Below are 11,657 nucleotides of genomic sequence, written 5' to 3'. Positions count from 1 at the left end.
TAAGATGCACCTATTTATAGGTGCACCACGCCTATACTTTTGAACATTTAGTAAAAAAAATTTGAACGATTGCAAAATTTGAACATGTAATAAAAACATATGAACATCGCAAATTTTGAACATTTAGTTAAAAATCTGAATAACCGCGAATTTTGAACATTTAGTAAAAAAAAATCTGAACATCGCAAATTTTGAACATTTAATTAAAAAAAACCTGAACAATCGCAATGCACCACGCCTATATTTTTGAACATTTAGTAAAAAAAATATGAACTATAACAAATTTTGAACATTTAGTAAAAAAATCTGAACAATTGCAAATTTTGAATTATTATGAGTCAGAGAAATTTTGAAAGAAGTTTGTCTGACTCGTAATAATTCAATAGTTTTGTAATATAAACTGAACATTTTTTGTATACATATGAAAATTTTTTATAAAATATGAACATAAAAATTGCATGTTTATGTTTAGTTTTTGTGACGTGCTCATATTTTTTTACTAAATGTTCATTTTTTTGTAAAATGTTCAATTTTTTTTTTTACTAAATGTTCAAAAGTATAGATGTGGTGCACCGTGGTGCACATAATACTAATTGAGGCCAGCGGCCAAATCGGTAGCTCCTCAATGGGCTGCTCGTTTGAGCAGCGGGCGCTAGTCGTCCGATGGTTCTCTGGGCCGTCTTCAGGGGATGTAATTCTTATTCAAGAGATTGTATAGGGGCGTGTGACCTATCGGTGGAAAGCTCACACAACTTGAATATCTTCAATCTGATTTTTAGAACTCAAGTTATGATCAAAAGCGGCATGATCAAAGTTAAATTTTGAGACTTTGCAAACCATCGTTTTTCTTCATTCATTTGATGATGAACAACAACTAGTATTAACATTGACTGGTGGGATTTTTGTTTTAGCGCGTTGGAGGAGGAGGATGTTGAGAATATTGTTACTCTCTGCTGGGCCATGTGGAACACGAGGAACAAGCTGGTGATGGAAGGTGAGACCCCCAATGTTGATCAGATTGTGAGCTATGCTTCGAAGGTGAGTGCTGAAGCTCGTGCTGCGAGGCAGTAGTGTTGCTTGAATGGGACTGCTGCTGGGATGAGCTATCCTTCGGTCTGGAGTGCCCCTGCTGTTGGAGTGTTTAAAATTAATGTTGATGTAGGTTGTTTGGGGGATTTAGGCTCGGGGTTGGGTGTGGTCTGCAGGGATGGTGTTGGTAAGGTTAGGTGGGCTGCGGTGTCCCAGGTGCATGAGACATGGGATCCGAATGTGGCCGAGGCAAAAGCAATCTTACTGGGGCTCGAGCTGGCAAAGGAGAAAGGTATGAGCAATGTGGAGATCGAGAGTGATTGCCTTGGAGTAATTGAAGCTCTTCGCAAGCGTGTGAGAGGTTCTAATTCCGATCATTTAATTATCGATGATATTCTTGATTTTTGTTCTAGTTTTGCTAGTATCACTTGGTCTTTTGTCAAGAGGGGGGGGGGGTAATAAATTAGCTCATTTTGTAGCTCATTTTCAACCATGGCTAGTTGGTTTGAGAATGTGGAATGATGTAATCCCCGATTGTATTTTGGATACTTCTTTGCGTAATATAGCAATATAACCTATCCCGTCCCTCGGGGTCTTTAAAAAAAAAAAAAAACATTGACCTAACCAGGGACGGATCTTCTAAAGGGATGGCCTGGGCTTGGCCCCCCTTAGATCTAATCCAATTTCTATTAAGAAGCAAATTAAAAAAAAAAAGCCCACTTTGTAGCCCATTGGACTTAAATTCATAAACACCTTATGTACCATGTACGGAGTAGTATTCCTCTATATGTTTTTACTTGACACAAACTCCTATGTGAGTTTGACACATGACAAATTGGCCCATCTTTCAATACGTAAATGACAGTATTATTGGCAGTCAAGTACAACTTTTTAATTTAATTTTTTTTAAAAAAAAAATTCTATATAAACAATAATAAAGTACTCGTACTACGTTATTCATGTTTAAAAAATTATTAGGCAATTAGCAATGATATATATGTACTGTATTTGTTGTTCATAATTCTTTTTATTTTTTTAAATAGCTACTTTACAAAAAAAAATAATGTTAACTATTTTATATGGGTATTAGTATCTGCTATGGTTTAAATTTAGAAATTAAACTTTAATTCGGCCCCCCAAAAGAAAATTGTCAAGGTCCGCCACTGGACCCAACTATCATTAAACGTAGTACTAACTATCATGATTCATTGGTGACCTAACTCTATATTTGCCTTGACCACCCAAAATCACAGCTTTATTAGATGAGAACCCAAAGAAAATTTTATCACGCATTTAAAAAATGCATTTAAAAAATACAAAGTAAAAGTTTATAGAAAAGCAAGGTGATAAATTAATAACACACTCTAATCACACATCAATGACAATTATCACTAAATAACTACTCCGTAACCAGGGCGGAATTAGGAGGTGGTTGGGGTAGACCATGGCCATCCCCTTGATTATGTGTAAAACATTCACAGCTAAGTTGGTTTAACGTATGAGATTATTTAGTGATTTCTCACATGAGAGTATGAATTCGAATCTTGCTGAGTAAGTACTACGTATTTCCCAATATTTAAAGAAGAGAAAATCGGTTAAAATTGAAATTGTTAAACCATTTTTCCAATACCTACAATGAATAGTGAAGTATGCTTCTTCACGTGATCGCGACTCACCACTATCACGTGACCATCTATCTTTGTAGTAACGCAACAACCGTATATCCCGTCATACAATCATACATAACAAACTCACCCTACAAATCATACACCCTACCACACTCAAACAGTCAAACCCACCCAAAAAAAAAAATCCAAAACAATTTAAAAACTCAAAATAAAAATTCCCTCTTTCTATAAAACCCCTTCATTTCCCCCAAAATAAAACCCCCCCCTAACACTTTCTCCCACATTTCCGTCGCATTTTTCCCACCAAAAAACGTCGGAAAATCGAAAATGAGAGAAATCCTCCACATTCAAGCGGGTCAATGCGGGAACCAAATCGGAGCCAAATTCTGGGAAGTAGTTTGCGCCGAACACGGAATCGACCCGACAGGGCGGTTCCACGGTGAGTCAGACATCCAGTTCGAACGAATTAATGTTTACTACAACGAAGCTAGTTGTGGTCGGTTTGTTCCTCGGGCTGTTTTGGTGGATCTTGAACCTGGTACTATGGATAGTGTACGGTCTGGACCGTACGGTCAGATTTTCCGACCGGATAACTTTGTGTTCGGACAATCTGGGGCTGGTAATAACTGGGCTAAAGGTCATTATACTGAAGGTGCTGAACTTGTTGACTCTGTTCTTGATGTTGTTCGTAAGGAAGCTGAGAATTCTGATTGTCTTCAAGGTACTACTTCTTTAAAGCCTTTTCTCTTTTTTTTTTTTTTTGGGGTTTTTTTAGGGTTTGTTTAATATGGTTTAATCCTTGCATTTAATTGGATTATGTAGAATTGTTTAATAATTTTGATCAATTTCAAAGAATTTCTCAAAATCTGGTAAAATTTCTTTTGTTATTCCTTAGTAAATAATTGATGTTGGGGAAATTGTGAAAATGTTTGATCAAGTCATTACTATTTTTTGTTTTTGGTGATCGATAAAATAACCCAGAAAAAAAAAATGAGTTTTTTTTTTTTATTTATTTATTTATTATTTTTTTTATTTTTACACAATTTTGGTGTTAATCTGGTGATTTTGTTTATGGTTCTGTTGAATAATGTTGAGTTAAATGAATTGTTGTGTGATGTTGTGAATGAAATTTTAGTTTGAGAAAATTTTCACAATAGTTGAGTCGGATACTTGGACACATACCCGTGTGTTGGAGATGGGTAATGGGTTATCGAATTTGGTTAACGTTTCAGTCAAGAGTGAGAAATTGCTGATTCAAATGAATTTATTGATGTTAGCAAGTATTGAACAGATTCTGCATTGGACATGGAATTTAAATGGGTTGGTATTGATTTAGATTATTGTTCTGTTTGTCAAATGCAGGGTTTCAAGTATGTCATTCATTAGGAGGAGGTACTGGATCAGGTATGGGTACCCTCTTGATATCCAAGATCAGAGAAGAGTATCCGGACCGAATGATGCTAACCTTTTCGGTTTTCCCATCTCCTAAGGTGTCCGATACTGTGGTTGAACCCTACAATGCCACACTATCCGTTCACCAGCTCGTTGAGAATGCTGACGAGTGTATGGTGCTTGATAATGAGGCCCTATACGATATATGCTTCCGCACTTTGAAGCTAACGACTCCTAGCTGTAAGCCACATTGCCCTTTCTCCTAATCTGTTGCTTGTAATGTTTTAAATAATTGTTGAATTCTTGACTTCTTGTGACTTGTAATTGACTGAAGCTAGTTAGTTATCTTCTATTTCCCAGGACTTACTAACTTGGATGCTAAATCCTGTCAAGCTGTCACTAATAATTAATGGCTTGCAACTACTTTGAAGTATTATTGTGTCTTAAAATATTAGGTTGATGGATTTGTAGCTTTAGATAGTTGATCTCCATTGCACATGATGTGTTGTGTGTATCGTTGTCATAAATCTCATAATGTGTATCCAATTAAATGGAGTAATGTTAAAGAAAGAGGGTTTTTCAGCCTTTTCACTTGGAAAAGAGATGGGACAAGTTAAGATAATATCGTTTTCGTTTAGTATGAGTTATGACTATATGGTGGTTGTGGATAGGATCCAAACATCATTGTCACTCGATGTTTGTATGTTTTACAGTTGTTATATCACATGGGCTTTGGTGGGCACTCCAATTGTAGTAGAAAATAATATCAATAGCTTGTTGGTAGGACTGGTATCATCATATCAGTTGGTTTAAGCATCAAGTTATCTGCTTGGGCCCTGGGGCTGCAAATTTTGTATTGTTGCTTTTATTTATGTTGATGACATTAGGACTTTAACATTGATTATTCTATTGATCCTCTAAGGCATAACCGACTATATGGACATTCATGTGACTTACAGGCCTTTGTTGTAAATTTTTTTAATGGGGAAGTTACATTAGTTTAATTAAGCTTATATAATATGAATATCTGTTTTGTCTCACTTGTGAGCTTTGACTATTCATATTTTATTTTCCGTGGTAGTTGTAAACTTGTGAGAAGCGTTGTAAAACACCTGAGAGGCGAAATGCTTTCATGTTGCAACTAATTAGCATAATCCTTATTAGTTTAAGGCCGTCACTTTATGAACAGAGGAGGCTGTTAATCCTCTGAGAAGGAGAGAAGCATTTACGAATGTTGTACTTTTCATTTTTAAAGCTATTAGGGTAATGATTATCCATGGTATCTTTATCTTAAAACTGAATGTCTAATCATATGCTAGGATTGTTGCAGACTTTTTTGTTTCCTTTTTAAAACAAGTTAGAATGTTTTATAAGCATCTTACTTTTTTTTTTTCTACTGACTTGTAAAATGCCTTAATCATTCAGTTGGTGACCTGAACCATCTTATCTCTGCTACAATGAGTGGAGTTACTTGCTGCCTTCGCTTCCCTGGACAGCTAAACTCTGATCTTAGGAAGCTTGCTGTCAACCTCATTCCTTTTCCCCGTCTACACTTCTTCATGGTTGGGTTTGCACCCCTTACATCTCGTGGATCCCAGCAGTACCGTGCTCTCACTGTCCCTGAACTTACCCAACAAATGTGGGATTCCAAAAACATGATGTGTGCTGCTGACCCTCGGCATGGCAGATATCTCACTGCATCTGCCATGTTCCGTGGAAAGATGAGCACGAAGGAGGTGGATGAGCAGATGATCCATGTACAGAACAAGAACTCATCCTATTTTGTGGAGTGGATTCCAAACAATGTCAAGTCCACTGTCTGTGACATCCCACCTACAGGCCTGAAGATGGCCTCGACATTCATTGGGAACTCAACTTCCATTCAGGAGATGTTCCGTCGTGTGAGTGAGCAGTTCACTGCCATGTTCCGCAGGAAGGCCTTCTTGCATTGGTACACTGGTGAAGGGATGGATGAGATGGAGTTTACTGAAGCAGAGAGCAACATGAACGACTTAGTCTCTGAGTATCAGCAATACCAGGATGCAACTGCCGATGATGATGAATACGAAGAAGAGGAGGAGGAATACCAGGACTAGGCCAAAGATTCGAGCTTGCGCTATCTTACTGTTTGAGACATCTTGTCTACTTGTGAATTGTGATACACATACAATTCGTTGCAAGAACCTGAAAGTATTATAATTAGATTTTACCTTTTGTCTTGGATAAGATGTAATCTGTGTACTGTTTTGTGGGATTTGTGGCTACAGAATTTGGTTTAATTTAGGTGAACTTACAGTGTCATGGTTGATGACATTTTGATATTGGGTGGTATCATGAAGCAATGTTTTTGAGAATCTTGTGCAGAGCTCTCACCTGCCTGCTGCACCTTGTTCGTAACTCGTAAGAGTTGGTTTTGTATCTCTTGCATTGAGTTTAGACTGATGTGGATTGCTTTTTGTTAAGTGATTATTGTTCTCCTCTTGCTGGCTCTGGAAGCATTTTTCAAAGTTGATTTGGGTATTATTGCTGTAAAAAAGTTTATGGCTTTACAAATAAAAGAATAGATGCGACTAACCAAAACTTTGAAGGATAAGTTGTTAAAAAGCCTCAGCACGGTTAATTGGGTAAAGTGTACTGTAATTGAATTAACACTAGTCTGTGTCTCGGTGATCTTACAACTGAGGATTAATGTGCGAAGTTGTGAGAAATTTGCCACGAGTAGGGCTTCACGCTTAACGATAAGAACTGGTAAATTTCATGTACGAGGTTGTTTAACCACGATTAGTCGATGGAAGGCCTATGAGGCTATGAATCCTCAACTGAAGAGTTTTCATGGGCATGCCTACTACAATGAATGAACATGCTCAGATACGAAATAATATTACTCCATACTTTTAGCATCTTTTATTGGGATTGTGACAACAATTTTTTTAATTTATGTTTTTTTTCCTATTTTAGGAATAATTCACCAGTATACTGAACATTTATGGAAGTAGAAAACTTTTTAGGAATGAAGTGTCTCGATTTATTTCACAAACATGTTACACTTTCCCATATGAAAGTGCACAAATGCTCAAATGACTAATTTCAGTCTTCATGCCAAACATTAAACATCAATTATATATTTCCTATGCTGCCCGCAGTATCCTTGCAGAAAGATTGAACAATTGGTTAACTAGAACATGTACAAAATGCAGACATGTCTCCAGGATTACATCCATCACCTATCGTTTGCTCAGCGCTTCCCAGAGCACATCCAAATCAACATTACCTCCAGAAACTATAATAGCTACATGTTTGCAATCTGCCCACAAAGGATTTTGCTGAAAGCTATCAGACAGAACAGCAGCAAGACCTATGGCTCCGCTGGGTTCTACTGCTACCTTGAGAATTTCATAGCAAAGTTTCATAGCTTCTACAATTTCCTTATCATCTACTGTGATGACTGCATCCACCAAATCTCGAACAATGGGCCTATTTCCAGCAAAGATAACCCATAAGAGTGCAACAAAGGGAAAGAAGCAGAAACATAATGTAGAGGTGGGGTTGAAGGGAGGGAATGAAAAATGATCCTGCATACATAAATAATTTGATGATTTACCGTAACAACAAAGATCTCATTATTATTGTCTCACTTTTTTTTAGCAAGGACATTAAGAAGCACTCAATGAGAAACTGCTGCTTCCATAAGATAGTTAAGAAAAATTATTTCCAACGATAAGTGAATAATCTAGCATGCACAATTGATCCTAAGAGGTAGATAAAGACATGAAATTTATAATTTCATGTCAAAAGTGTAGGAAAGAAGATGTTAGACTGTAAGTGGCTACATTTGTAATTATATGGCATGAACATGGCTAGTCTTGAAGTAAAAAAAGACATTCAATTCTTCCAAACATTAACACGAAGAATACTAATTTTTTTAAAAAATGCTAGATTTTAAAGTTTGCATGAAATAAGCTTGTTTAGTTGCCTTTACCAGGTTAGATCCCCAAGGAAAGCTCTAAGTCCATCAGCAATTGTATTGGTCTGAGGCAATGTAACTACTCTGCCTTTTTCTTTTGAAAGAGCTGCATCATTGGCTCCGACAGGTTCTGCAGCCAGAACTCGAATGGATGGATTGATTGATTTGGCAGCAAGTGCCACACCTGATATTAGACCCCCACCTACAAAAAACCAAATTGAAATCTGTTGGCCAATGCTGGAGGATTAAGATTACTTTCAACCAGAAGCATGAATATAATTATAAGGAAAAAAAAAAAAAAAAGGTGAACTTCCAAAGTTCCAAGATCTCACCACTTATTGGAACAATTAAGGTGTCTATTTCAGGGAATTGCTCCAAAAGTTCAAGTGATATCGTCCCTTGCCCACTGCAACAAACCTAGTTACAAACTTACAATTGCCATTGCGAATTCATAGGTGACTAAGCAATAAAGCAACCCCAATAATCAATCACAGAAATATGGAAAGATGAATTACCAAAACCAAACACTTTAAATAAGATTGTACCTTATAATGCGGCTATCATTATATGGATGTATAAGAACAGCATCAGTGTCTTGCTGTACTTTATCAGCAGTAACTTGCCTTGACTCAAAAGTAGGCTCACACCAGATTACCTCACCTCCATAACGGATTACATTCTTAACTTTACATTTTGGAGCATTACTGGGAACAACTATATATGCAGGGATTCCCCGCATTTGTGCAGCCAAGGACAATGCAGCAGCATGGTTGCCGCTACCAATTAGTGTCAGGTGATATTAACACAGCAAATCAGATACTAACACAAATGCATCAATTTAAGTAAAAAGACTTACCTGCTATGAGTTACCACTCCTTTAGCAGCCTGTTCCTCATCAAGTGAAAGCACAGCGTTTGAAGCACCTCTGAATTTAAAAGCCCCTCTAGGGTAATATACCGACAAGTAGAGATGGAAGCGTTAGAATCATTCTGCCAGCTTAATATAAGACACTAATCTCTACATTCAAAATTGAAGACTGTGTAGGTTAGAATCTGAAATTTCAAACTGTAAACGCACTCAAATAACTTAATAAAAGCTCCTCACCCCTTCTGAAAGCATTCACATTTGAAGAGCAGCCTCCTACCAGCCATCACATTCAAAGTATCAGAGGAAAAGACAGGAGTATTGTGAATGACAGACTTAATACGCTCATGGGCTTCCTTGATGGAAGAAAGATCAGCAGCGTATTGATCAGTTCCATTGCCTTTCCCTGTGTCCATTGTATTGATACACTGTATGCATATCCAATACAAACACATGAATTTAATATGCCAGGAACAGAATCAAAAGTTCAATACTGGTAAATGCAGATTATGTACATTTGCACAGACAACATGTAATCTCCAGAAGACAGGCACTTCATCAATCTGCTCCAACACTTCCTATGGCTAATGTACGACGAACTCAACAAGCCACTCTATCCAAAATTCCAATTCCACCCACTTAATCTTCCTCAAGACTCCTATTTCATCGGTTAGCTATTTCGATGTAATACTTAGTCTTAATCATCTTTTTGGGTTTAATCCAAATCAACTCTACAAACATCACCACCATAGTAAAAATATAATGTCTCCTTCCATTAATAACCTCAAATGGAGCTACACATACATACATCAGTGTATAGAAACTTATGCAAGAATGATTCAACTCAAAGGTATGGATTGACATGGGTTTTAACCAGAAATTGCAATTAACAAATCTAATTGCTTCTTAATTACTTAATTACATATATGAATATCAATTTTTACCAATTGGCTCCCTAAACAACATCATCAACAATAAAACTAAAGCCTTGTTTCAAAGTACTCTTTTTACCTAAAAACATATCATACTACATGACATGAATCACATGATACACTATATACAGCATTTTCATATAGACATCATTCTTTAACAATTTAATTCAGACTTAATTATTTTTAAAAATTAAAATTTGTAACTTTGCAAATTTCTTAACTGAACAGATTAAAGTCAAATTATCAATTAGCTACAATTGAAAGGGTAAAAAGAAAATGGGATGAGACGACTTACATGGGGATTGATTAACGGCTGCTTAAACGCCGTTGATGGTGGCACTGGTTTTGCAGTTGTTTAGTGAGAGAAAATAAATGCCATGGATTTTATTGAGCAAAAGACAACATGGTACTTGAAATCTTGAATAGATTGTGATTTGTGACTTTGTGAGTGTTTGATTTGTTTGTTCATTTTTTTTAAGCTCTTTAATGAATTCTTTGCCATAATTGTAATTAAGGGTTGGAGGGAGTACTATTTTTTAATACTTAACCATAATAATTTAATAAACGGATAAAAAAAATAATAAACGGATTGATTAAGTTATACAAAGTAAAACTTAACCATAACAATTTAAAATGGAGTACGTGATAAAGTATTTCACTTAAATTATTCGTTCACACTTAATCAATCCCAAGCTTCTCATCGGAAAAAAAAAATACCAAAGCTCTATTCTTATATGTGAAAGTTGAAATTACTTTGATCCGAATCACGAATTCAAATTTATTATGCATAACTCATAAGGATTATATTCATTTTAGATAAAGTGCATATTCATGTGAACCACCTTGTGTATGATATTTTCGTGCCTTATTGGACCATTTGTTGAGGAGTAAAAAAAAAACAAAAAAAAAAAATCATTTAAGGCCTATGATGGTCTAATGGACTATAGGCCTTGTAAAGCCCAAATTTAACTTAGGCGTTTAAGAACTTAACACTTTTTCATTTAGTTTGCAAGAGTTAAGGGCCTATGGCCCAAGTGGATAACAACATTGCACATATTGAAGGACTTGGCCCATTACAAATTGAGAGTATTACTATGTGAACTGTAAAGAGCTACCAATAAAATATTGAACATCCATTGGGGTGATGAAAATCCGGGAGCTTACACAACAAATTCACCGAATTATTTATAGAATTCTTGTGAAATCATAGAATTTTAGGTTGATACTATATACTATGTATGTAAATTGCTTAAAATTTTGTCTAAGACTATATTTAAAAATATAAAAGTATGATCTTCAAAAAAATAATTACCACTTAAACATGCATTTATTTCCAACACCAAGTACAATAATTCATTAAAAAGGTGGGGACGGGGTCAATTGAATATGATTCTTGCCATACTTTGTCAACATATATCAATACTCGGCACCTTTTTGGTGCAGCAGGCCACATCATGTGGCCTGCTGCCATGTCAGCCAAATTAACGGAGTGGACGCGCTGAACTAAATGACTTTAATAGAATTTAATGGAGCAGCACTCTAACGCATACACGCACTCACTCTCACATATAAAAGCAATGACACACTTCCCAAAAGCAATAAAACTGGAAATGGAAATCAACAAATTGGAAGGTAATTTTATCAAAATTTATATTTATACGGTTTATTATGTATTTCATCATTAAAATTTACAAGTAACCTGTAAAACTAACAAGTAACCCCTATAAAAATAATAACTATCCTTTTAAACTAATAAGCAACCCCTAAAAATAATGAGTAACTCCTGTAAAACTAATAACTAACCCCTGTGAAATTAACAAGTAACCCCTGTTAAACTAACAAGTAACC

The 11,657-nt window shown here is 35.9% G+C and overlaps 2 protein-coding genes across 3 annotated transcripts; one reads left to right on the top strand and one right to left on the bottom strand.

The window, feature by feature from the left end:
- The first annotated feature begins 2,861 nt into the window (after positions 1 to 2,861).
- LOC145595191 (tubulin beta-8 chain-like) lies at positions 2,862 to 6,511 on the top strand. Its single transcript, XM_081651575.1, has 3 exons — positions 2,862 to 3,378; positions 4,020 to 4,289; positions 5,475 to 6,511. The coding sequence occupies exons 1-3, from the start codon at positions 2,985 to 2,987 to the stop codon at positions 6,143 to 6,145; spliced, it is 1,335 nt and encodes a 444-aa protein (XP_081507701.1). The 5' UTR covers positions 2,862 to 2,984; the 3' UTR covers positions 6,146 to 6,511.
- A 539-nt stretch (positions 6,512 to 7,050) lies between these two features.
- Positions 7,051 to 10,243, bottom strand: LOC145582173 (serine racemase-like). Of its 2 annotated transcripts, none has more exons than XM_081639181.1 (7): positions 10,105 to 10,243; positions 9,118 to 9,305; positions 8,870 to 8,956; positions 8,559 to 8,789; positions 8,346 to 8,419; positions 8,029 to 8,215; positions 7,051 to 7,523 (listed from the first exon to the last, which is right to left on the bottom strand). In XM_081639181.1, exons 2-7 carry the CDS (start codon positions 9,291 to 9,293, stop codon positions 7,274 to 7,276), a joined length of 1,005 nt encoding a protein of 334 aa, XP_081495307.1. In that variant the 5' UTR covers positions 9,294 to 9,305; positions 10,105 to 10,243; the 3' UTR covers positions 7,051 to 7,273. The 2 variants fall into 2 exon arrangements, with proteins under 2 accessions (XP_081495307.1, XP_081495314.1); XM_081639188.1 differs by having other exon boundaries at positions 7,337 to 7,621.
- Between the last annotated feature and the right edge of the window lie 1,414 nt (positions 10,244 to 11,657).

The sequence above is a fragment of the Chenopodium album genome, chromosome 2, assembly GCF_948465745.1.
Source record: "Chenopodium album chromosome 2, dcCheAlbu1.1, whole genome shotgun sequence".
Classification (NCBI taxonomy): Eukaryota; Viridiplantae; Streptophyta; class Magnoliopsida; order Caryophyllales; family Amaranthaceae; genus Chenopodium; species Chenopodium album.
Note: the sequence above shows the minus strand (reverse complement) of the source record. Positions and strands in the feature narration are given on the sequence as shown.